Genomic DNA, 27,952 nt, shown 5'->3' on the forward strand with positions numbered 1-27,952 from the left:
TCTGATGACAATTACAGGCCTCTCTCATCTTTTTAAGTGGGAGAACTTGCACAATTGGTGGCTGACTAAATACTTTTTGCCCCACTGTATACAGTTGCTCTCCAAATGGTGCAGCCTTACAAAATGACATCTACCCTAAAAAAAAAAAAAAAAAAAACAAACACACACACACACACAAGATATGGTCACTATTCACCACTTAAGGGTAATACAAGATGTGGACTCATTAAGTCCTAACCCATTTGCAAACATGCAGCCAAGACTCTGGCAGAGGGGAAGAGTTACCTTCTTCACCCATACTGTGGGCATCAGCACAACCAACTTATGAAATGTAAGATTATAAGGCAAATTGAAACTGCATAGGTGGTGTGGAGGAAAAACATAAGTGATAATGAAGTTTTGACGTTAATGACAGATTGTAGTCTTTTATTCATCTATTCTCCATGCCTTGTTTCCTAATGGTAGGGCCCATAACTCACAGTGAGCGTGTCCTCCCGAGGCTGGGTTCACACTGGCATGACAAATGCTCTGACATTGGGAGCACAAGTTGCATCATGTGTATAAATGAATGGTTCCCTAGGGGAGCTGTTTTATCTGGTCCAACTTTGAAAAAGGTTCCTGTGCTACTTTGGTCCGACTTTGATCCTACTTCAGCCCATTGAAGTCAGATCATCATCTTAAAGGAACCGACTTTGGCATGCAACTTGTGCCCTGATGATCTTGAAGGGGAACCCCACACTAAAAACAGTATAGAGTTCCCCTCCCCAAAGCACCTTATCCCCATTTTGATGGGAACAAGGGCCTCTTCTTGACAACCTCAGCCGGTGGTTATTAGGGTGGGCTCGGATCTTATCGGAATCCAGAAGCCCAACAATAAAAATTAAACATTTAACATTTTGCTTCATTGTTGCCATAAGAGGCTATAGTGGGAGACAGAATGAGCATCTGCCATTGCCTTTATAGCATTACTACAAGACAAAAATTAGCTGTGTGATGAACTGTAAACAATTGTCTCCTAAACAATTTCATATTTATATGTGCATGTGGTAAGAAACCGCTTTTTCATAAATCTTTTTATAAAGACTATATATATTTTTATATAGTAGCCCTTTAATGCAGGAAGTGCCCACAGATATAAAAACTTGCCAAAAGGCTGTTAAAGAAACTATATTCCCGCTTACAAGGTGCACGAGGATTATCTTCACTAGAATAAAAGGTAAAAAATAAAAAAAATAAAAACACAAGACAAAAACATTGAAACAATTAAAATTTGATTTATAAACTGTCCTTTATACATATTACTTTGTCAAAGGACAAAAACTTTATTCCAGAACATTTTTTTCTATCGCTCTGAATATAAAGCACTGGGTCCCCTTCTCGGTTCCTCCTTTGGCAATTAAAATAAGTGTATCCATAGCCATCAAAAATAGTTGTTACAAATTCCTCCTTCTGTATACACCTCTGTAGCACAGAGAAATTGTAGGGGAAATGACAACGGCCTCCACAGTAATCCCAGTTTTGATGCCAAAGTGTTGAAAAGTCATCGCTCAGGACCTCCTCAGTGCCTTGGAACATTGGTGGGCCACTGTGAAGCGTCACATGACTGTCAGATGATTGGTGTGCAGTTTATGGCAACAAAACCAGCAAATTAAATTCCAAGATGAGCTTATCATTGAAAACAAAAAGGACAGTGTCCACAATCATCCTATTATACAAGTCTTCCACTGTGACATCTAGCAATCTACGCTGTCTAGGTTTTGAATCTGACAACACTTTCTTCATAATGGTGACTCTTGCCCGAAGACATGATCATCTACTCCTCCCGACTTCTTACTCTTGTTCCTAATATGCTTGTACTTGTCCACATAGCCTTTCACTAGGTTCACCACTTTGATTGGATTAATTTCTCCACTCTTGCTGTGGCAGATCTAAAAAAAGAAGAAGATAAATACATTGATCAGTCACCACCAATACAATTGGGGGTAAACAGCTAACAAACAATACATGCAATTACAATGATGTAATACTTCCCTTATAAGGAAAAACCAAAAAAGGATCCTTCATCGGGTATAACAGGCATGAAAGTCAAGCTCACATATACTCTTTATATAGCACATTTCTCCTGGACTGGAAATTGGCAACACCAAATAATCAAATAAGATGCAACGCAATTAAAACACAGCCGCTAATATTCAGAGGACTATCCTCAATTTTCTGAGTGGTCTCATGCATATATAATCCACATGGACATTTTAAAATTTAGATCACATATGTACTTTGACTTGTAAAAAATCCTTTAATATCAATAGATTTTCCTGACTGGGGATGAGTAAATAGTACCATTAATCATATTGGAGCATTGTACACAAGATAGACAGGGAAAGGAACCATTCCTCCTAGAACCTACAAATGTGGGCACTACCATCTCACTTTGAAATTCTGACTTGATAACCATATACCTAATAGTCCACCCCATTCTATAAGATTGTAATGAAGGGGATTGAAATTCTTCAACAGGAAAAGCTTCTCAGAATTCTACAGTGTTTTTTAACCACTGAATAAATCTGTAGCATCTGAATGATAACGGGAAACAAAAGGAATCCTCTTGTTCTGTTCACATTGTCAACTTACTTTCCTATTGGCTTCCAAGTCCTGCACTCTCAACTTTTCATGGGTTAATTGTGATTGCGCTTTGCTATCTAGGGCAGAATTGTGGCAAATCCACCCGCGAGTCAAAACGCTGAAGTGTGAAAGCAGTCTTACACTAAACAGGTAACCTGTAAAGGCATTTAGTGCGTCGCCTATGGAGATTTTTAAAGTACCTCAGGACTAGGAAGATTGAAAGAGCAGTTCACACTGCATTTAAATAGTCTACTTGATAACAAAATGATTACTTTCCTACTTGAGCCTCATCCTATTGTTCCGGGTCTGTATACAGTGCCTAAAATTCATAAGAAAACCTCTGTGCCAACAGGCAGGCCTATTGTGGCAGGGAGGGGTTCTATATGTGCTCCTTTGGCCATCTATCTTGATAAAATTATTTCTCCATTATTAGCAAAAGGAAAATCTTATTTACCCCCTTCCTGACCAGAGCACTTTTTGCGATTAAGCACTGCGTCACTTTAACTGAAAACTGCGCGGTCGCGCGACATGGCTCCCAAACAATTTTTATTTTTTGCGCTATAAACAAAGAGCAGCAATTTTGAAAAAAAAATGCATTTTTTTACTTTTTGCTATAATAAATATCCCCCAAAAATATAGATACAAAAAATGTTTTCCTCAGTTTAGGCCGATAGGTATTCTACATATTTTTTTCCCCAAAATCGCAATAAGCGATTATTGATTGGTTTGCGGAAAAGTCATAGCGTTTACAAAATAGGGGATAGTTTTATGGCATTTTTATAAAAAAAATTTTTTTAAATGGTGGTGATCAGCGATTTTTATCGTGACTGCGACATTATGGCAGACACAGAGATTTTTGACACATTTTTGGGACCATTGTCATTTATACAATCAGTGCATTACAAATGCAGCGATTCCTGTGTAAATGACACTGGCAGTGAAGGGGTTAACCACTAGGCGACAGTGTAGGTGTCGAATGTGTCCTAGGAACGTGTTGCCAACTGTCCAATCACAGGGAGCAGAGATCAGTGACACTGTTGCTAGGCAGAACGGAGAGATGCTTGTTTACTTCGCGGGGATCCCCGTGGTGATAGAGTCTGCGGGACCGCAACCCGACTCATGGAGCTTCCCCCACGCGCCCCTGCCGCCTCTTAAAGGGCAATGTACAGGTACGCGATTCTGCCTGCACGTGCCCTTCTGCCGACGTATAGCGGCGTGAGGCGGTCAGGAAGCGGTTAAAAGACACTAATGATTTTTTGATTAAACTGAGCAATGTGACATTACCCCAACAATCTGTTTTAGTTACCTGGGATGTAGCAAGCTTACATACATCAATAGAACATGAGATGGGCATATATGCCAGTGAAACCTTTATGGTCCTATGCTCTATATAGTGAGGCACAGATACAATTTGCTAATTTACTAAGGTTTGTTCTTGAAAATATATTTTTAGGTTTGATAAGTTCTTTTTGCAGCACTGGGCTCACTTGTCTGCTCTCCCCTCCCCCCCATATGCTACTGTGCACGGTTGAAAATTCTTAAATTTTTGAACACCCAATGTTTTTGTCACATGGCGTGGTTTAGTTTAGATTTACTGATAATTTTGCCATGTTTGGAGGGGGGGGGGGGGGGGAAGACATGTAATCTTTAAAAGCAGTTGATGCATACTTAAATAATCTGATACCGGTACTACAGTTTAACATGCAGTACAGTGATGAATCGGTCCCCTTCTTAGATGGTAAGGTGTATTTGCAGGACAGTAAAATGGAGACTGATTTATACATTATGTAATATCAGGGTACAAGTGCAGCGCAAACAAAACAGCCCAAAAAGTTGATAGATCAACAAGTCCCAAAATGTATTTTCAGTGCAGTAATGAAAGTCCAGAGAGTTGGACAACAGGTCCCAGAAAACCTTCACCAGTGATATAATCCACAACAGGTGACAGTCCCTCCACCTTCGGTCTTATTTTCTACGCTCACCTTAAAGCATGGACTCCTGAACTAACAGGTAGTCATGCAAGCAGATCCCAATAATCATTGGGTTGAAACGGATCACATACTCCTTTCCAGACTCCTCAAAGCTCAATACGGACACCAGACCATAAATGATAAAAAGAAGAATATCCAAGTGCTCACTGTATGATAATAAAATGTAATTATGTCCACACATGGACTACTCACATTTAAAATGATTTAGTAAAGGCATAGATCATAGACATGTGTCTGTCTAGTTCCGAAGGGCAGCAGCGGGTGACGTTATACATTAAACAGATAGTAACTAGTTACTGCTTTACTCTAGTTGTCATCTGCCAGTGTTTAAATCTATACCCTGCAGCCAGATGGCACATGTGAGTGGCATAGTCAGTAAGGAGCCAGTGAAACAGGACTGTTTATTAGAGATGCAAAACAGACTTGCAGATAGCAATTAACCCATGAAAAGTTGAGTGCAGGACTTGCAAGCTAATAGGAGAGAAGGTTGACAATACGGACAGAACAAGAGAATTCCATTTGTTTCCCCAGTATCATTCAGATTCTACACAGATTTATTCAGTGCTTAAACACTGGAGAATTCTGGGAGGCTTTTACTGATGTTGAGGAGTTTCAAACCCCTCCATTACCATCTTATCAAAGTCAGAATTTCAAAGTGAGAAAGTGATGGGAGTACCCACATTTGTAGGTAAAGGACTTTTTATATGTCAATGTACATATGTATGTACAGAAACTTACTGCCCAGGAGATTGCTAATCACTTCAAAAATAAGATTGAGGCAATTTGTCTCAAGATCTCTGCTCTACAGATACTCACTTTGAACTCTTTGTCCTCCTGCACAATCAATACTTCCCTCTTAACCCAGCTACTATATAGTCACTAAACTTTTCTCTAACACCCACCTAACCTCCTGCCCCCTGTTCCTTATTAAATACTACGGTCACAATCTGACTATCCTATACTCTTTAATTCATATCTTCAACCTCCTCCACTCTCTACTGGCATCTTCCCCAACCCTCTAAAACATGCGTTAGGCCGCGTACACACGCGCGGACTGTTCGCCCAACTTTGTCCGTCCAACAGTTTCAGCAAACAGTCCGCTCAAAATTAGCATGGACGGACATGCCCACACACGACGAACGAACAGTTTGCTGAAACCGTGCGCGATGACGTGAACAGCACGTACGACGGGACGAAAAATACGACGTCCTATACACTGCATTATAGCTTTCGGCGTGAAAATCCTTTCTGAGCATGCGCGCAACTTTGTTTGACGAACAAGCCTACACACGAGCGGGCTGTTCGCTGAAACAAGGTTTCAGCGGACAGTTTTTCGGAAATTCCGAAAAACCTTGTCCGTCCAACTGTCCGCTGAAACTGTCCGCTGAAAGCCCACACACGAGCGGACTGTCCGCCCAAACACTGTTCAGCGGACAAAGTTGGGCGAACAGTCCGCCCGTGTGTACGCGGCCTTAGTCACTCCCATACCAAAAAAGGCCTCACTAGACCTCACCAATCTTAACAACCTAAGACCCATCTTTTTATGCCTTTTTGCCTCCAAACTCCTTGAACGTTTAGTCTACAACTGACTGGGCAACCACCTCATTGAGAACAACCTTCTTGATCCCCTTCAGTCTGGATTTAGCCACAGCAATCCACAGAAACTGCCCTCCGAAAGCTCACAAACTACTTACTAATATTTCCTCTCCCACATGCCCCTTGCCCTGACTTCTCTGTCAAGATCAATGGCACATCTATCAGTCCGTCCCCACATGCCAGGGTGTTAGGTGTAACAGACTCTGAACTGTCCTTTCAGGCCCACATACAATCCCTGTCCAATTCATGCCGCCTTAGCCTCCGCAAGATTTCCAGACTACGCTCCTTTTTAACTAATGACACCACCAAGCTTCTAATTCGCTCCCTGATTAATCTCTTGTCTCGACTACTTCAACTCCGCCCTCATTGGATTACCTTTACATAAACTATCCCCCCTCCAGTCCATAATGAATGGCGCTGCATGACTCATCCACCTTACCAACCATTCAGGTCTCCTCCAGCCCTCTCTGACAACCCCTTCACTGGCTTCCACTCTCCCAATAAAATTCAAAGTACTAACAATTTACAAAGCCATCCATAACTCCCCAGCTACATCACTAACCTAGTCCCAAAATGCCAACCAAGCTGCTCTCTTCGGTCCTCCCAAGACCTCCTGCTCTCTAGCTCTCTTGTCACCTCCTCCTATGCTCCCCTCCAGGATTTCTCCAGAGCACCTCCCATTCTTTGAAACCTCCTACCCCAATCTGTCCGACTGTCCCCAAATGTAGCCATCTTTAGACGATCCCTGAAAACACTTCTCTTTAACCAATTCCCGACTGGCGCACGCCGATGTACGTTGGCAGAATGGCACGGGCAGGCAAATGGGCGTACCTGTATGTCCCTTTAAATTTGCCGATTGCGTGCCAGTCGGGACCCCCGTGACTCCGGTCGCGGGTGCCACGGACTCGATCGCTGTAGGCATACCCACGATCGTCTCACGGGGCGGCTTAACTGGGAGATGCCGTTGTAAACAGCATCTCCCAGTTCTGCCTAGCAACAAGTGAAGCTGATCTCTGCTCCATGGGATTGGAGCAGAGATCAGTGTTCACTAAAAAGAAAGCCCAGCCCCCAACAGTTAGTAACACGCCCCTAGGAACAATTAACCCCTACACTGCCACCCACTGGTTAACCCCTTCACTGCCAGTGTCATTTACACAGGAATCACTGCATTTGTATAGCAGTGATTGCTGTATAAATGACAATGGTCCCAAAAATGTGTCAAAAATGTCCGGTGTGTCCACCATAATGTCGCAGTCACAATAAAAAAATCGCTGATCGCCGTCATTACTAGTAAAAAAAAAAAAAAAAAAAAATGAATAAAGATGCCATAAAACTATCCCCTATTTTGTAAACGCTATAACTTTTGTGCAAACCAATCAATGGCTTATTGTAATTTATCAAAAATATGTGGAAGAATACGCATCGGCCTAAACTGAGGGGAAAATTTTTTTTTATATATTTTTGGGGGATATTTATTATAACAAAAAGTAAAAAATAATGCGTTTTTTTTCAAAATTGTCGCTCTATTTTTGTTTATAGCGCAAAAAATAAAAACCGCAGGGGTAATCAAATACCACCAAAAGAAAGCTCTATTTCTGGGGAAAAAGACGTCAACTTTGTTTGGGAGCCACGTTGCACGGTTGCGCATTGTCAAAGCGACACAGTGCCAAATCGCAAAAAGTGATCTGGTCTTAAGTCAGCAAAATGGTCCTGGGCTGAAGTGGTTAAAGAAGCTCATCCTGCTTCTAACACTGTTTTACTTCCTCCATCAGCTCATCCCCCACAGCTATTACCTTTTGTATAAATTGACGCTTCCTTTTTAGAATGTAAGCTCTGAGCAGGGTCCTCCGATTCCTCTTGTACCAAATTGTAATGTAACTGTAATGTCTGCCTTTAGTTAAGTGCTGTGCAAACTGTCGGCGCAATATAAAATCTGTATAATAATAAATGTGATCTATATTTTAAAATTAACATGTGGATTATATTATGTGGGTGAGACCACGCAGAAAATTAAGGATAGGATATCCCAGCACAAATCCTCTATTTAGTGTTTATTCATTATTTGCTATTAGGGATTGGCACCTTTACCTGTGAGAACCATTAGGCACAAGCAGTATATTTAGATTGCACAGACCAAATCATTACCTAAGAAACTAGCAAAAAAAAATGAAGCCTTGCCTAACTGGGAGGGGTTATGGCTAGGAAAGGATCTCCTGTCTTTTTTGCCAGTGTCCAATCACCAGCAAGTGGCATAACCTTATTGTAATGAAGATTCTGTTCCCGGGATGTACAATAAAAAAAATAAAAATTAAAAAAATAAAAAATTTCCTGTTCAGCTGTATTGCTGTCTGAAGAATTTTTCCCTTACTTCTTTGTCCTAGACACACCAGGACAAGGAAGGAAGGAAAAAATGAGTCACCTGAACAGGGCAGTTGCCTTCATCATCGTGGTGTGTTATACATTACAAACCTCACCCACCTTCTGTACTGCTTTCCGCAGGATCTCTTTGTATTCATCCTTTGTGATTTCCCTCTTCTGGTAAAATGGTTTGATGGCCAGCTTGACCTCTTCGACTGCTCGTTCCTGTATGTGAAGTTTCTTCATGTACTTGATAAAAAAAAAAAAAAAAAAAATTGTTTTTAAAAATGTTAGGGAAGAAGAAAACTGGCATCATGCAAAGCACCATTCTGGCTTCCTCAATGTTTCCTCAGTGTTATCATGGATGAGCCCTGTATTTTCTCTTATATGGCCATTCCACTTGCACTAAGAATTTTTCAAAATAACTGACATGGGGCCTTATGTACTCACTTACAAAAGTAGATAGCAATTGTTTCTCTATGTCAGGGGTGTCCAAACTACGGCCCTCCAGTTGTTCAGGAACTACAATCCCCATCATGCCTAGTCATGTCTTTGAATGTCAGAGTTTTACAATGCCTCATGGGATGTGTAGTTCTGCAACAGCTGGAGGGCCGTAGTTTGGACACCCCTGCTCTATGTAGTCTATAGGGCTATATTTTTATTGCATGCAGTAAACAAAAAAAAAAAAAAAATTAAATCTGCTGGGTTACAAACACTGAAGTGTATGCCAACCCCTGGATTGCTGAAGTAGAAAAGATGTAGCTGGATAGCCGCACTCCGAATTATTCAACTTTATTTAAAAAATATAATTAAAATCATAGCATCTAGGCTGGTAAACAGACTAACTGCACAGCCGCTGACATGTTTCACACCGAACACCGTGCTTAGTCATAGCTAATGAGCAGAATATACATACAGAGCTATATACACACACACACAAGCAATTAGACAAATGAATAAAATATGTGTATGACAAGATAGCAATTAAGGAAACACCTGTGAACATCCAAAGTCTGAAGATTAGCATTTAAATGGATGAAAGGAAAAATACTTTTTCCCCTAAAACGCCAAAATCAAGCTGACACGTTGAAAGCATACATAATGGTAATAAATGAATGACATGATAAATCTTATCCTTAGGTGAAGAGGTATAGGTGTAACCTAAAAAAATATAAATAAAAAATGACATAAGTAAAAACATTTTTCATTTTGTATGTAAAAAAAATGTTATATATTTTTTCACACGCATTGGCAGACAAAAAAAAAAAAAAAAAAAAAAAAAAAAGGAGAGAAAGAAACAAACTCTCAATGTGTGTGCATGCCAATACATGGGGCTCATTGAATTTTTTTTATCAGCTTCTTATACCTGTCGGTATAGTGATATTCGCATTGAACCTGCCCTTGGTTTTAGAACATTCGATATCGATCGTTCACTTGGTCTATTCCTATATTTATATTTACTTTTATTTTTGATATCTATGCATTGTATCATAGGAGAAGACCTAAGTAGACACATCCAATAATGAGATATTTGCAATCTTTCTATTATGAAACCTTTTTTGGGATGTGTCATTTTTAGGGAATATTTTTTGTGTGTTTTTCTCTGGTGGGTTTGACATTCAATGAGCCCCATGTATTGGCATGCACACACATTGAGAGTTTGTTTCTTTCTCTTCTTTTTTTGTGTGTCTGCCAATGCATGTAAAAAAATATAACTTTTTTTACATACAAAATGAAAAATGTTTTTACTTATGTCATTTTTTATTTATATTTTTTTAGGTTACACCTATACCTCTTCACCTAAGGATAAGATTTATCATGTCATTCATTTATTACCATTATGTATGCTTTCAACGTGTCAGCTTGATTTTGGCATTTTAGGGGAAAAAGTATTTTTCCTTTCATCCATTTAAATGCTAATCTTCAGACTTTGGATGTTCACAGGCGTTTCCTTAATTGCTATCTTGTCATACACATATTTTATTCATTTGTCTAATTGCTTGTGTGTGTGTGTATATAGCTCTGTATGTATATTCTGCTCATTAGCTATGACTAAGCACCGTGTTCGGTGTGAAACATGTCAGCGGCTGTGCAGTTAGTCTGTTTACCAGCCTAGATGCTATGATTTTAATTATATTTTTGAAATAAAGTTGAATAATTCGGAGTGCGGCTATCCAGCTACATCTTTTCTACTTCAGTTCCTGTTGCAAACAGAGCCAGCACCCTGTGGGATTGTGGAGACAGCTGTTTTGGGAGAAGTCATTACCTTAGAGCGGTAATTCTTTGTAACCCCTGGATTGCTGCCTGTAAATTGACTTGCAGCTCTCCTACAGCCGCAGTGTTCGCCCATCTTCCTCACTGTCCAGTCTCAGAATGCTTTGCATTTTGTGAATGGGTTCACAGAATACAAAGTGCTCTATGTTTGGCAAGAGGACAGGAAGAGTGAACAAAGAAAAAGACAGCTGCTGTTTAGGATAGGTCACAAGTCTCCTGTCAACGTGCCACATGTATAGCTGCAAGTCGCATGTCTGAGTACCGGAGGGATCACAAAAGCTGAACTATCAACACTCTGTGCACGCTGTAACTGAAATAAAAAAATCAGCAATCCAGGTTGTGGCATACACCTCCTGAGATTTAACCATTTGTGACTCAGGATTTAAAAAATAATTTTTTTCCCCTCGAGTGCTCCTTTAAAACCTTTAAGTTGGCCAGTGTGCCTTCTACATGTGTGGTCTGAATGTCACGTCTATCACATCCAGTCAACCCACTAGAAAGCCTTCCACTGTAGTGAATTCACAAGAAATTATAAAGTCCATACTGTGCAGGCCACACAGTGAAGATAGCCAGAGAGAAGCCCAAAATGTGTTCTGCTGTATTTAGCTTTATCTGACAGGTACTGCTACCTAACCGGTTCCCGACTAGCGCACGCCGATGTACGTCGGCAGAATGGCACGGGCAGGCATATTGGTGTACGGGTACGTCCAATCTTCAATGCTGCCCTGCCATCGCGTGTCGGTCAGGACCCCTGTGAGTCCAGTCGCGGGTCCCGCGGACTCGATCACCGCGGGCATACCCGCGATCGTCTCACGGGGCGGCTGAATGGAGGAAATGCCGTTGTAAACAGAATTTCCCCGTTCTGCCTAGCAACTAGTGACACTGATCTCTGCTCCATGTGATTGGAGCAGAGATCAGTGTTCACTAAATGAAAGCCCAGCCCCCCACAGTTAGTAACACACCCCTAGGAACACTTAACCCCTACACTGCCACCCCCTGGTTAACCCCTTCACTGCCAGTGTCATTTACACAGGAATCACTGCTTTTATATAGTAGTGATTGCTGTATAAATGTGAATGGTCCCAAAAATGTGTCAAAAATGTCCGATGTGTCTGCCACAATGTCGCAGTCACAATAAAAATAAAAAATAAAATCGCTGATCGCCGCCATTACTAGTAAAAAAATAAATAAATATGCCATAAAACTATCCCTATTTTGTAAACGCTATAACTTTTGCGCAAACCAGTCAATCGCTTATTGTGATTTTTTTTTTTACCAAAAATATGTAGAAGAATACGTATCGGCCTAAACTGAGGGAAAAAAAATGTTTTTTTATATATTTTTGGGGGATATTTATTATAACAAAAAGTAAAAAATAATGTGTTTTTTTCAAAATTGTCGCTCTATTTTTGTTTATAGAGCAAAAAATAAAAACCGCAGAGGTGATCAAATACCACCAAAAGAAAGCTCTATTTGTGGGGAAAAAAAGGATGTCAATTTTGTTTGGAAGCCAAGTCGCACGACCGCACAATTGTCAGTTAAAGCGACGCAGTGCCGAATCGCAAAAAGTGGTCTGTCTTTGACCAGCAAAATGGTCCGGTCTGTAAGTGGATAAACTGGGACCTCAGCTTTAGCAAGTCCCGGAATTTAGTCTTGAGTACTTATTAGCATGTTCAAAAGGTACCTTCATTAGACACCTTTTAAAAAGAGAAGTAACGTTTTTTTTATCCCCTAATCATACTTACCTAGGTGGATGCAGCATTGGTCCAATGCTGCATCTGCCCCCTGCAAGGAGAACTGAGCGATCGAACATCGCCGACGGCTCGGTTCTCTCAGCTCACCAACAGAGCGCTGCTGCCTGTCAGTCAGCAGCTCTCTTCCCCCTCACCCCACGCTCACTGAAGCACTGAGCTGTGTAGGGGCAGTAAGCAGCCATCTCGGGCTCTCAGTGCACAAAATCTTACCTCTTCATTTTTAACCGTCTCTCCTTTTTTCAATTTTGATTTTCCCTTCCCTTCACCTAGAGGACCATATAAAACATAACAAAATCATAAATCAAGCATCCTTTTACACATTTTTAATCAAACAATGAACTTAATCCACACATTACTGTCCTTAGAATCTTCAAGTTTGGCATATAAAAGCAGAACAAAAAATAAAATAAAAAAATGTACCCTTTCAGGACAGCGGACAAAGTAGATTCAGATAAAATCCCTGTCAAGCTTTTTGGAAAAAGCAAGATTCTAAAACAGTAAATCTGCAACAGCATCCAATTGCTTAAAGGTAGTAAAATGAAGCACATTTGATTTCAGTACAGATTATCACTACCTACTGACAGGGATCAACTGCCCAAGGATCAGAGTGTGTTACTTGGTCACATTTTTAGATATCTGCATGAAGCATTTTATTACTACCAACCTACCTGTCAGGCAGAAAGGACGAGACACTTCCATATACATTCAGGCAATAAGACATGCATAAACTGTCTACATGCATTATAAGCAGATGGCTTGCTTTTTGTTATTAAAATATAAACATACTAAAAAGATGTCAGTGTTAAGGACCCCAAAATCCATTCAGGATGAGATCAAGACAACTGAGGCCGGACTCGCGTAGTACTGAACGTCTAAAATCCAGCACCAGAATGTCTTGGTATTAAAAACTGATATCTTTAATTCAGCAAAATAGTTTCAGCCTCCTACATAGGCCTCAGTCATAATCATTATGACAAAGGCCTATGTAGGAGGCTAAAACACGTTTGATGGATTAAAGATATACATTTTTAATGCCAAGACATACTGGTGCTGGATTTACACGTTTCATTGTGTTATGCCTTGGAACTGTTCGAATGTGAAGAAACTGAAACCACTGGACACCAAATTTTTTACCTGTGCTTGCTGCTTGCATTTTCGGCTCATTAGTTGTAGCCAGACTGCCAGCTTTTGGGGTTTGGCTGAGGACTGCTTGGCTGCTCTGAACCACACATGGCGCTGTGGGCTCACTTACAGGAGCATAGGGAGGAAAGATTGGTGGGAGAGGTAATGGAGGCAAGGTCTGTGGGAATACCTGTGAGAACAGGACAGAAATATTAGCCAGACTTCAAGTACAATCCTTAGGATTTGTACACATTAGGACAGATGTTAGGCAATGCTAAGAAAACAAAAGATAAAAACTTAAGTCTTATAGCATTGCCTGGAAGCTCACAGCGATATCTTACCTGCGTGTTTAGATACAGAGTAAATAAAAAAAAATAAAAAAAATAAAAAAAATAAAAGAGTTCTGTCATGCTCTCTGTTAGATGCACAGCAGCAGCATTTATAATTGCAGAAAAAAAGTTTGATACACTGTAGATGCATGTAGACTGCTTTATGAAAGCTCTGCACTGAGGATTGCACAAGCCTCTTTGCACAATCGGAATAAGGTGTAGCACAGTACAGCCTTCCTAGAACAGAAGGTATTTATAGGTCTCACTTCAAAGCATATTCCAAAAAAATAGGAATATTTCTTATTTCAAGACCATGGGCAGAGCCATGCAATTCAGGCAATAAATACCATAGCTAACTATGCATCCAGAACCACTGGTGTATAGTGCAGATACAAAATTAAAATTTATAGAGCTATTTATTTCAAACTGCATCTGCTTTAGGCTTGTTGAAAATCATCAGTACAGTGTATGGAAGCCATGGTTTTTAAAGGAGAGGAATGTTCTGAGTTATGATTTCTTGCAGGAAATCATTAATTAGTCATAGCTTATTCTTCAGAGATCCATTCGGTGATACACATCACCTATCTCACAGTAACAGGGGATGCAGTAGCTCTTGTTGTAGCCTCTTTGACAGTTATTAGTTGCTAGGAAAGGTTCTAACTATATAGCTACTTAGATCGCTATGTTTTTTCTTTTCTTTGCATGGACACTACCCTTCTCAACCCATGTTTATCAGAGCACCTGGTAAATAAGCTACGAGCTAAGATCTCAGATATCTGTCAACTCTGTGAATGTTAAAGAGGTTGTAAACCCTTTAAAAAAAATACTTACCTCCACTGTGCAGTAAATTTTGCACAGTGTGGCCCTAACCTCATTTTCTGGGGTCCCCCGGCATCGCTCACGGCTCCTCCTCGCAACGTTAAGACCCCTGAGAGAAGCGCTCTCCCTGGGGGTTACTTTTCGGGCGTGCCCCCGAGTCCAGAATTTGCATCCATAAAGACAGAATGCTGGACTCGGCCCTGCCCCCAGACATTGATTTGATTGACAGCAGTGGGTGCCAATGGCTGCACTAATATCAATCTATCCTATCAAGAGCCAAGAACCCCGGGCAGAGAGATACATCGCGTCTCCCCCGGGGGAACAAACAGGCTCAGGTGAGTAGGAGGGCTAGGGGGCCGGTCAGTGTCAGAGGTCTTTTCACCTTAGTGCATAGGACTCATTAAGTTGAAAAAACACGAGGGTTTACAACTCCTTTAAGATCGTGGATGCACGTCATGATACTGCTCACAAGCTGGTCACCTGAAACAAGGTTATGTCTTGAAAAAATAATTTATACAAACCGTAAACTTGTATGAATAAAAACTAGGTAGTGTAGTTTTAAAATTAGGCTAATTAGGCTGGGTACCTGCAAGGGTGTATCAGTTGCAATCCAAGGGACTTGACTGGCATCTATCGCAGGAGCTTGTGCAGCATGCCTGTCTACCATATGGATCGCAGGTTTGTCTTCCGGCTTATTCACAATGGGTGTCGGGGATTTGTTGCCAGCATCCCATGAAGCCTGAGTTAAGGATTCTTTCCTGGAGTCTTGGGTGGTTTTCTCTGGTAGTGTCCAGGTAACTGAAGTGGATGTCTCACTAATGGGGTCAAGTTCATAACTGGATACTTTATCATCTGTATTCTTCTCTGAGGATGACCAAGACTCATCCTGCTGAGTGTTGTTGAAGGGGGAAGCTTTAAAAAAGATAGAAAAAGGATACAAATTATATAATGGCTAATGTCATACTACATACAACCAGATAGAAAGAGAAAATATATAAAAGACAGCAATGAAACGTCACTTCCTATTGATTGCTTCAACTACAACTTCATGATTATTCCAGCGATTTGTGGTAAAACAAGCATTTTAATGTACCACTATGCATACTGTAGGTTTCATATTGCCAACTATTCTTAAAGCAGACCTTACATGGAAGGTCCACTTAACTGACAGCCGCCGCCCATGAAATACATAGAATTTAAAGCAGAACCAATCTCCTTTCCTTTACAGCCAAGGAAGACACCATCTTATCCTCTGTTTGGTCCGCAATTGCCATGGTGCTGCATGTGATCAATGACACTGGTTATTTGATGGCTAGACAATCTGGGTTAGAGCACAAGCAACCATGAAAGTTTTCATTAAAAAAATGCTATATTGTAGCCATTTTGGGAAACTTAAATCATTGTGTATAGTTCTGCTTCAGGTCTGTCAAAACAAAAAACACACCTTACCTCGGCCCTAGCTTCAAAAAAACATGTCACTGAACCTTACTGATGCCCTTCAGAAAAGATGGATGTTTGAAACCCACAAGAATGCGCTCCGGCACACTGCTGAATTGCATTCTCACAGGATTGTTTTGCTTGGAGGCACATTAACCTCCTTGACGGTATTCTCGAGTGTGGCTCGGGGTGGAATTTCAGAACCAAAAGCGGTAACCCCCGAGCCACACTCGGGTTCGCATCGCAGGATCCAGGAAGAGTGTGCTTACCTTATCCCCTGGATCCAGCGATGTCCTCCCGCTGTGTGAACGGGCCGTTCTCTGCGCCGCACGGGGACGGAGAACGGCGCCAAATTCCAAAAGTAAAACACACACATTACATACAGTATAATGTAATCTTACAGATTACATTACTGTATGAAATAATTTCACATCCCTTTTGCCCCTAGTGGGATGTCCAGTGCGCTGCATGTAGTTTTATATTATAAAAACTGTTCTTTCTGCCTGGAAACTGGAGATTGTCCATAGCAACCAAAACTGTTCCTTTACATCAAAAGTGGCTTTAGACCAGCTAGAAAACAGCAATATTAAATTAGAATCACCCGCAGAATTGAGCGATAGCGATTTGTGGGGAGATCCGTCATCAAATACTGAAAAGTAATGACAGTGACAATTCTGCAACTGAGCAAATTTCAGTGTTTTTGATTTGATTACATTATTGAATAATTTTTATGATTTATTTGTTTATTTATTGTTTTTCAAATTTTCTCATACCCGGGATGTCTACTAGACTCTGGTTTGGACAGATTTAAATGAGTTAATCCTAAGAATTACCGCCATAGAGGTTAACATTCAACAAGCCTCCCAGAAGCATTGGAAGCTGGAGCAGAGGTTCTAATTTTTTATTTTATTTTTTGCATTATGTATTGAGGGTGGGGCATAAAAAAACAAACAAAAAAAAAAACACAACAACAACAGCAAAGTGAACCATCCATTTTCAGGCAGGTACACTTTTACCTGTGCCCGAATGCACTTATACAGTAAACACAAATGTGCAAATGTACTACAGATTTCATAGCACACAGATGAGTGTTCTGCATGCGCTTTGTAGTGCAGACAAAAAAATGCAAGTGTTGTGTTAAAAATGCATAGGCTTAAATAAAATTTACCTAAAAAAATAGCTCATCTTTAAGGGATTATAATAAAGAGCAATGTCTCTTTAGTAACCAACCACAAACCAATGAGAGATTGCTCTAACCACATTTCTGCCATGGCAATTTTTTTTAATTTTACATACAAGTTAAAATCTGAATTTAAAATAAAACCATTTTAAACTGATATCTTTTCCTAAAAAGGGGGTACTGAAGAATAAAAAATGGTGTCTGTTGCAATTTTCTATGTCGCACAACTGTTGATTAAATGCATATTTTCATGAAAAAATACACTAAAATGAATTTGTGCTCAGAAACCATATAATACCCAATTTTTGGCCAAATATAAAGATGGAGTTGGGCGGTGTTATGGAATTATTTCTGATTGGGACTCAAACGTTAATACTGCAGCTGCAGGATCAGATTCACAGGACACAATCACTGTATTTAAAATGTCTGTTCAGTGCCCAAATGTATTACATGTTATTTTATACATACAGTGGGGACGGCAAATATTCAGACCCCCTTAAATTTTTCACTCTGTTACATTGCAGCTATTTGTTAAAATAATTTGAGTTCATTTTTATCCTCATTAATGTACACACAGCATCCCATATTGACAAAAAAACAGATTTGTAGACATTTTTGCAGCTTTATTAAAAAAGAAAAAAACTGAAATATCACATGGTCTTAAGTATTCAGACCCTTTCCTGTGACACTCATATTTAACTCAGGTGCTGCCCATTTCTTCTGATCATCCTTGAGATGCTTCTACACCTTCATTCAAGTCCAGCTGTGTTTGATTATACTGATTGGACTTGATTAGGAAAGCCACAGCCCTGTCTATACAAGACCTTACAGCTCACAGTGCATGTCAGAGCAAATGAGAATCATGAGGTCAAAAGGAACTGCCTGAACAGCTCAGAGACAGAATTGTGGCAGGGCACAGATCTGGCCAAGGTTACAAAAAAAAAAAAAAAAAAAATTCTGCTGCACTTAAGGTTCCTAAGAGCACAGTGGCCTCCATTAACCTTAATTGAAAGATGTTTGGGATGACCAGAACCCTTCCTGGAGCTGGCCATCCGGCCAAACTGAGCTATCGGGGGGAGAAGAGCCTTGGTGAGAGGTAAAGAACCAAAGATCACTGTGACTGAGCTCCACAGATGCAGTCAGGAGATGGGAGAAAATTGTAGAAAGTCAACCATCACTGCAGCCCTCCACCAGTCAGGGCTTTATGGCAGAGTGGCCCGAAGCCTCTCCTCAGTGCAAGACACATGAAAGCCTGCATTGAGTTTTTTTTTTTAAGCAAACACCTGAAGGACTCCAAGATGGTGAGAAATAAGATTCCCTGGTCTGATGAGACCAAGATAGAACTTTTTGGCCTTCATTCTAAGTGTGGAGAAAACCAGGCACTGCTCATCTGTCCAATACAGTCCCAACAGTGAAGTATGGTGGTGGCAGCATCATGCTGTGGGGGTGTTTTTCAGCTGCAGGGACAGGACCACTGGTTTCAATCGAGGGAAAGATGAATGTAGACAAGTACAGGGGTATCCTGAACGAAAACCTTCTCCAGAGTGCCCAAGACCTCAGACTGGGTTGAAGGTTTACCTTCCAACAAGGCAATGACCCTAAGCACACAGCTAAAATAACGAGAGTGGCTTCACAACAACTCAATGACTGTTCTTGCATGGCCCAGCCAGAGCCCTGACTTAAACCCAATTGAGCATTCCGGAGAGACCTAAAAATGGCTGTCCACCAACGTTTACCATCCAAACTGACAGAATTGGAGAGGATCTGCAAGGAGGAATGGCAGAGGATTCCCAAATCCAGGTGTGAAAAACTTGTTGTATCGTTCCCAAAAAGACTCATGGCTGTATTAGATCAAAAGGGTGCTTCTACTAAATACTGAGCAAAGGGTCTGAATACTTAGGACCATGTGAGATTTCAGTTTTCTTTATTTTTTTTATAAATCTGCAAAAACAACAATTCTGTGTTTTTCTGCCATTATGGGGGGCTGTGTGTACATTCATGAGGGGAAAAAAATGAACTTAAATGATTTTAGCAAATGGCTGCAATATAACAGAGTGAAACATTTAAGGGGGTCTGAATACTTTCCGTCCCCACTGTAGATGACCATGTCAGAGTAATTATACATCAATCATGTTAAGCCCTAATCCTGTGCACATCTGTGACATGGAAAAAACTGATACCCAAAACGGTTCATAGACCTTAAGTCTTAACCTCTAAATTGATAATACGTAGCCATAAATGATGGCCCTAGAATTATTGCTCTCACCCCCAACGATACCTCACATGCGTGTTGCAATTTCTGTTTATACAGACCTGTTCTCCCTATGTGCTCGTTTATATTTGGGTGTGTACAAAGGTGACAATGGTACTTTATTATATTTCAGATTAACACGATTTTTTTTTATTCAACTTTATCGCCATCAAGGGTGGCAAGTGCAGGCAATAGGTCCTCTTTATGGAGGCATCAGGGGTCTATTAGACCCCTAATGTCATGACTGCTCTATCAACCCAGACGGTCCACATTTACTTTGCTGTAAAAGGCTTTAAACCTTTAAATGCCAGGATGTTTATAGAAATACATTGGTGGATAAGGGCTTAGACTGTTAAAACTTTATACTCTGCTGTTAGCAATTCATGACTCCATGCCCAGTGTTATTCCATAAATCCCAATTCATTTTTAAATTTGAACTAGGAACTAATGATATTTTCTGAAAGCAGAAAACCCTTTACATTCTGCATGCTCATCTTCTTTTACTATATGCTCCTATACAATAAAGATTAATCTTAAACCGAGAATTCCTAGCAGAGTCAGGCAGATTCAATAAGGCAATGCAAAGGGCAATGAGTAGATAAAAAGTAATCGAAAGCAAGGAAATGGAAACCATCTTTCATTCCAGTAAGGTGAAGTCTATTTTGCCTCTTATCGTTTACTACACTTTGCACATCTATGCATTGTCTTATAGTGGAAGCGGATTTGTTCATTCTTCCAGAAGTACAACACATCGGATCCACTGTGCACCTTGGAAAAAAAGACCAGAATCTTACACAGAGATTGGTCTGGGGTTTCCTTCTCAGACGCTTTGTCCTGAAGGTTCCAGGTGACTCTCTTTATCTGAGGTTTGGATTTAGAGGTGGAAGTGGGTTCTTTTTCTTTAAGCTCATCAGACTTGCTTTCTTCAGAAGGCTTACTTTTTGAGGTATTTTCATTAATGTGATTTCCAGCCTCTGTTTCTACCAAATTTTCATCATCTTGAAGAAATGGAATGACTGATGTTTTGGAGAAGTTAATTAAAGTCTGCTCCTAGAATATGAAAACAAAGTTACTCAATAAATTTGCCTTAAAGTTCAGGTTAGTGCTTTCATCAGAAGGGCTACATACGCAGTACAAAAAGTTTATTTTGCAATTAATGTTCCTATTCAATACATATTTAATTTGTTCACACGCTACCCAAATATATACATTGACAGGATTTATACAGACCAATTTTCAAGCAAAACCTAACTACTCTTAAAAATGTTCCCTCTGCTCTTCTAACACCAATTCTGACTAAAAGAATAATGTACTGCAAGCAAATCAAGTGATCCGCTATAGATGGATCGCAGATCTTCAACTACTCCAATGCTGGCAAAACTTTGCAGCCCCCAGTGGGCTGGGGAAGCTCAAAAGAAAAAAACAAAAAAAAACCCACAAGAACAGAGGGTGAACAAGCCTTGCACATTACCTTAGTGATAGCTTTAATTATAATAATTTGAGTATACACTAGTTTTATTAATAATAAAAGTAACCAATTCTGACTAACCCATGTAAGAAAGAGCCCATATATTTGCTTATGTTCAGGCCACTCTGGTCCAGGCACGTGATTAACTCACCTGTCAGCCAGCACCGGCTGCAGGGGACAGGAGAGAGTGCCGATAACAGACGGGCCGTAGGAAGCCTATGGGCGACGTCACTGCTCCCAGGCATTTCCAGGTGTTATTGAGCGCCTTTCTCCATTCTCCTACAGCTGCCACAGGGGAAGATCACGTGACCAGACCAGGCTAAAAATGGGTATTTATACAGAACTTTTCTTACAAGGGTTAGTAAAAAATGGAGTTCAGAGAGGGAAGGAGCGTTGTTAAGAGTACAATAGTTTTGACCAGAATTCTACTTTAATACACATGTGAAAAACACATCTTGGAATTTTTATTTGATGTAAATATGTAGAGCTTCTCTTAGAAATACACATCTGTCCCACTGCATAGCCAGGCAGATGACCGTTCACTTTCCAGGTTCAGCTTCCAACTCAAAAAATAAAAATAAAAAAAATCAGACTCTACTCATTTGTAGAACTAAAAGGTGACCCAGAAAACTGTAAACCTAAACCAGGAAATTGAAGGGCTCACAGCACATTGCAGAGGTGAGTGAATCACAAAATGTGGCTGAATAAACTTACACATTTTCTGTGAAAGTAAAAAAATCGTTCATGGAAGCGTTATATATTTTGTACCATTAGCTTGGGGTTCCATTTCAAAAAACAAAAAAGTGCACGAATTGATTAAAGAATACCTATACTAAGAAAAAAAATAGATCGTCATTGTTGGCCTCTAAGAACACTCTAGCTGCCTGGCTGTCTCTTTGGTCCAACTGATTCAATATTTTCTTGGCAACTGACCTACCTAGATAAATTTGCAAATCTAGAGAGTTCTGACCTGTGTAGCGTAGTGAAGTGCAAGGATGAGCTCAGGTGTGTTCGCAAACAGCAGGTGCAGAGCCCGCCAGGAAGTCGGCACTGCACAGCGCTAATCACAGGCAGTGAGACATTTCCCGATCTCTGCAGGCACGGATTGATACAATGTCTCAGTGCTTGTGACTAGCGCCTGCAGTGCCAACTTCCTGACAGGCTCTGCACCGACTGTTTGCGAACACACCTGAGCTCATCCTTAGTGACGTGTATAATAAACACTAGCAATGAACATCTATTATCTTCTCCCTTTTGTTTTGTTATATCTGATAAGTGCAAAAACTTGCATGAAGTAACACTTTATTCAGATACACTTACATAAAAGTATATTGCAAGCTGCACACAGGGTGGATATGGATCACCAATCAAGCAGCTAGCTGTCACAAGGAAGGAGAAGACTGCTGTGGGGATAAGCACGGAACCTGCCGCATGGAGGTATATAAGGGCGGCATCTCCGTCTCTCTCAGAGCTAGCAAGAGACCAAATCAGGACGGGGCGGGGCCGCATCGCATTCCTGAGGCGCCGCCCCCTTCTAGAGGGAAAAATGTATACTATCTGGACGGAATCAAGAGCAGTCAATCAGCACAGAGACGGGGCTTGGCTAGTCGCTCGATCAACAGGGCAATACTGGCTGACTTTTATAGCTGCAATCCAATCTCCAACATGTATACCTGTCATAGCATGGCTGTGTTATAGGTACACTTGTGCCACACTATGACAGTTACACACATTGGAGACTGGACCGCAGCTATAAAAGCCGGGCAGTATTGCCCTGTTGATTAGGCAACTAGCCACGCCCGGTCACCGTGCCGATTGGCTGTTTTTTTATTCCGTCCAGACAATATGACTTTCGCCCCATCCCGATTTGGTTTCTTGCTAGCTTTGTGGAGACGCCACTGGTTATATACACAACTCAATATGGCGGATCCGAGTTTATCCCCACAGCAGTCTTCTTATCCCTTGTGGCGGCTACCTGCTTGACTGGTGATCCACATCCACCCTGCTTGCAAGATACTTTTATGCAAGTTTTTTGCAGTTTTTGTGTCTGAGGGAATTCCCATATCCTACTGAGGAGCTGTTGGTGACCGTGTGCTATCCCCATCAACCTATGGATCCATCCGTCCTGCGGACTTCTCCTTGATATTCCTTACCACCATGGACTGTATAGACAAATTCTTACCCAATTTGTTTTGATTATATCTTGTGCTGCACTACCCCCCCCCCCCCGTTATTGATCCCTTATTGCTCCAACTTATAGCTGTCAGTGAGCGCTGACACACACTACCTGCTAGTTCTGTGTGATATATTGCTTGTCTCCAAACTTTGTCCCAGGGATCAGATAAGGCTCTCTTCTTGCTTTTATCCAGCCCTTGGGGTATTATTTCAACCACCGTCAGGAAAAGTGGGGCTCTATTCCTCCCACTGATACCAATGATGGGCCACTACAACGCCCTCTGATACCAACGATGGGGCATTGCTCCTCCCCCTAATACCAATGATGGGGCATTGTTCAATCCCACAACACAGTCCGGTCCTCCTGTTTAAAAAACAGTAAACTGGCCTTTTGTTTATAAAGATTTTTCCCAGCCATTTCCGTGAACTATAAAACGCTTCTGCTGTATGTCGCAAAGAAGGGGGGTGGGGTGGGAGATTCTGTAGCCATGTCTACAGTACAGAGAGTGAGTAATATAACCCTGAGACAGGAAATACTGTTACTGACAGGATCACTAGGTAAAAATAAAGATGAAAAGAACAAAACGAAAAAAACATTTTGCCGCCACCACACCTAATGAGTGACAATTACAGTGCCTTGCGAAAATATTGACCCTTTTTGGTGCTTTTCCTATTTTGTTGCATTACAACCTGGAATTAATATTTTTTGGGGCTTTGTACCATGTGATATACACAACATGCCTTTGACGGTGCAAAATGTTTTTAGTTTATTCTTATTTGGTTTTATAAGAAAAAAGGTATACAATTAAGACTGTATATGTTACAAACCATTTTGTTAACGCTTCAGAGCACATATGCAGTACAGTACAACATAACATTGGTGAATAGCTAGATGTGATCAGACTTTTCAAACGACAGGCGTTTATCAAACTGCATATCGTGAAATAAATGATGCATATCAAATGGGTTATTGTGAAACAAATAATCAAGCCGGAAAAAAAATATCTAAACTCCCAAGTAGGATGTGGGCAAATCAATTAACATATTAAAATCACAAGACCCATGATTGGAGGATTATTTCATTCTAGGTTATAACGCAACACAACAGGCAAAAATACTTTCACAAGCACTATATACGTTTTGTTCTGTGGTATTAAATACACTTTAAGTCTGCTTCCAGGTGTAATACGTTTTGTAAAAACCTTCATTATTAAGACATTACTATCTATATTGCAGGGGTGAACAACCTCTTACAACTGAATATATTTAACAGGCCAGTGAGCCCAATTATAAAATTCGGCATTAACCTAGGACAGCGTCTCCAACCGGAGGTCCTGTGGCCAAATACGGCCCATGCAGGCGTTAGCCTGTCATTAATTGAAAAGGCCTGCTTTAGGCACCACCTGTGCTTCCTGGGCAAACATGGCCCAGTGTACAGATTGGTACACTTTTGTGGGAACCAGAATAAAAGTGAAATGGAAATGGACAATACATAACAGGTTCACAATCCCGAACCCTGTATTAAGCAATACAGTTTACCTTATAGTCACCTTCCCGTTTCATTAATATAGCTTCTTCTAGGTCAACATCGTCAGGGCTGGCTGCATCTATTGAGCATACATCATCTGAAAGTTCATTTAGAAGGAGGTCATCCAAATGTGATGGTGACCACTGAAGGTCATCAACCTCCTTTTTGACTGGTGAAATAGGGGCAGACTGAAGAGCGCCTTCAACAGAACCAGCATGTGGACTATGCAGCTTTGGACTTGGTATATCTGACATTACAGACATGGGAGAATTCTGAGGACTTGCAATTTCTGAATCAGAAAGGAAGTCATTTACAGGAGAAGCATCCTGGGGTGAGGGAGGCTCTGGATCATCTTCACTCTTGGTTTCTGGAAGCAAAGAATCCAGAAGAGAAGGTGACCATGGAGGGCTATTGGCTTCAAGCTTAATTTTTTCATCACATGAGTGATCAGACAAGTCTGAAGCCGATTCCTGTTTAATGGAAACTTTCCTTTCAGAAAAAAGGAAAGGGTCATCTTCATCTTCCTCCTCTTGCTCCTCTTTTGGTAGACTGAGCACAGACTTCTTTGTCTCTTGGGTAATTGTGGGAGACTCTGTTTTAAAGCTAACTGTACAAGTTATAGTCTTTTCATTGTTATTTGGGGACAACACGATATGTCTAGTTATTTCAGAGTCTCGAAAATAGGTTTTGTCTTTCGATTTGTGAACTTTCAATTCTTTGTCGACTTGCGGCGATTTCGATCTTTGCTTTCCTCGATCATCCTTCGATTTTTTTTTCTCTTTTGGCCTGGAGCTCCCTTCCTTGCTGGAGTAACTCTTTTCACTTTTGTGTTTCCGTTTTCTCTCTTTATCAGGACTAATTGAATAGCCTGGTGATTCACTTCTTGAATCTCTCTTCTTTTTCTTCTTCTTCTTACTGTTGTAGGCTCTGTGGGAAGAACTGCTATGACTGCTTGATCTGGACCGCCTCCTTTCCCTAGACTCCGAGCGTTTTCTTTTTTTATCTTTCTTCCTTTCTTTTTGACGCTTTTTCTTAGAACGTTCACAACTTCCTGAGCTTGATCTGTCACTACGTGCTCTTTTTCCTTTATGTGATTTTGACTTATATTTTCTATCCCTTTCTCTGTCCTCAATGGACATAGAAGCAGATCTTGAATCTCGTTCTCGGGAATGTGGTCTCAATCGTGAACTTGAGCCTTCTTTTAATTCCTCCTTAACAGTTATCTTCTTCTTCTGCATTTCACTGGTACGGCTAGTGGGTTCATGTGGGGTTTCTGCATCCCAAACTAGCCGACTGCTTGATGTACTTTGAAGGCAAGTCCTATGTGGAAGAACGTCTGGATCAGGTTTAACAGAAACTACAGGGTGTTCGTTTTCCATGTCAAAATGAAATCCACGCGTGCCTCCTGCTTTCAGATCAGATGTAATTTTTAGTCCTAACGGGCAAGATATCCTAAAGGGCGGATGCTCATTTGTCTCTTCTGGAATTATTTCTTTCTTGATTTCTTTTTCCAACTTTAAAAATGAAGGAATGGTAGGACTTGCATTAACCTGGCTTATAGATTCTTCTGGCTCTTTATTGGTAGGCGACATTCCAGAAAAGTCTGGGCCAAGCTTAGAAACACTCACTTTGCTTGAGTGGCTGGTAAGTTTAAAGCTTCTAAATGCTCCTACTTTTACGCCACTAGATGGAGTTGCACTTGCAGTAGTTTCTACAGGAGGAGGAGGAGGAGGAGGAGGAGCGGGTGGGGGAGACGGTGTTGTAGCTGGCCTTTCTGGGCTGCTACTGGGAGAACCTGAATCTGAACCTGTTGGTTCAAAAGGATCATAAATTTCATTTTTTATAGTTTTTTCTTTCTTGACTGTTGTAGAATAAGGCGATGTGGCCTTTTGTGGCATTTTGCCATCTGAAGTACGAAAAGGATCTTTTGAAACAGGACTAAATTGTCTGCAGGAATTTGTTGAACTTCCGCTAATTGTTATTCGAAGTCCACCTCCTCCAGAATCTGAAGAACCAATGTTTCTTGAACTGTTAGAATAAGATGGTGCTTTGTTACTGCTTGATGCTGTTTGAGTAGATGATGTACCACCAGTGTTTCTTGAATGTGCTTGTGACTCTTGTCTGGTGTTTCTTTCTGTGTTTTCAGCTGTAGAAAACCTGCCTAACTGCTTACTGTCGCCTCGACCAGTTAGTTGGTTCATGATAGGCCCTGAAGGATGGGCTTCTGAGCTTTTGTTGGTTGAGGGTTCCAGTTGCTTATTGACTTCACTACTAGGGCTGTTGTCAGTTTCCCTTTTGATCTTTGGTATCCGGGGAAATTCCGAAATGTCCAGTCTTAGTGACGGTGGCTTGGTAGTATACTTGATCTCTGGTTTCTTGGGTTGTGTAAGATCATTTTTGTTGGGAAGTTCTCCTTTGTAAAAAGTCCCATTGAGGCGTGAAGTCTCTCCAGGCTTAGAATTTAGGCGGCTACCAGAAGAATGTACCTGGACTACCCTTGGTGTAAAAGCATTCCTTAGTCTGAAGGTGGGTCCTCCAGATACTGAAGGACTGGTACCAGATAACCTATCTAAGCTGCTTGAAGATGAAGGTGGTGATGGTGATGGTGATAAAGAATAAAGACCAGCTGGAGAAAAACTGGGTTGGGATGGCTGCTGTTCAATGGGTTTCCATGTACTGGAAGATGTGGTTGTTGGGGACCCTGAGTGAGATGGGCTTGGTTCCATTATGTCTGCTGGTGCAACAGCTTCTATAGATTTTCTCTGTGAGGTTCCATCTCCTGTAAAAGAATAAAACAAATCGGATGTGATATTTCTCAAGAGAGTGTAAGTAGTTTAACATGTGAACATACAAAAAATGGTTATTTGTACACCCCAAATTTGCTCGTACTCACATTACTCTAACACTCAGGGAAAAAGCTCCTGACAGGTATAAAAGTACATACCAACAAATGGAGACACATACATCTGTAGAAAATTTTAGTGCTCTAACTCGGCATGTAGAAGAGCAGGTGGAAACTACCAATATGTGCCAGAGCTTTGCCTGAAT

The 27,952-nt window shown here is 40.8% G+C and overlaps 1 protein-coding gene across 2 annotated transcripts in view; it reads right to left on the reverse strand.

Annotated features, from left to right (window-relative positions):
* Positions 1 to 1,254: 1,254 nt before the first annotated feature.
* PHRF1 (PHD and ring finger domains 1) overlaps positions 1,255 to 27,952 on the reverse strand; it is a 94,505-nt gene continuing 67,807 nt past the window's right edge. The window contains exons 14-20 of one of the 2 annotated variants that reach the window (XM_077458946.1): positions 24,916 to 27,683; positions 20,672 to 20,783; positions 15,452 to 15,777; positions 13,730 to 13,907; positions 12,806 to 12,861; positions 8,688 to 8,816; positions 1,255 to 1,928 (exon numbers count right to left, since the gene is read on the reverse strand). In XM_077458946.1, coding sequence (XP_077315072.1) covers positions 1,779 to 1,928; positions 8,688 to 8,816; positions 12,806 to 12,861; positions 13,730 to 13,907; positions 15,452 to 15,777; positions 20,672 to 20,783; positions 24,916 to 27,683 — 3,719 coding nt within the window. In that variant the 3' untranslated portion in view covers positions 1,255 to 1,778. Of the gene's footprint in view, positions 1,929 to 8,687; positions 8,817 to 12,805; positions 12,862 to 13,729; positions 13,908 to 15,451; positions 15,778 to 20,527; positions 20,784 to 24,915; positions 27,684 to 27,952 lie in introns of both variants that reach the window. The other variant, XM_077458937.1, reaches the window with a different exon arrangement.

The sequence above is a fragment of the Lithobates pipiens genome, unplaced genomic scaffold, assembly GCF_037356315.1.
Source record: "Lithobates pipiens isolate NorthernLeopardFrog02 unplaced genomic scaffold, aLitPip1_a1.2 Scaffold_10, whole genome shotgun sequence".
Taxonomy (NCBI): domain Eukaryota; kingdom Metazoa; phylum Chordata; class Amphibia; order Anura; family Ranidae; genus Lithobates; species Lithobates pipiens.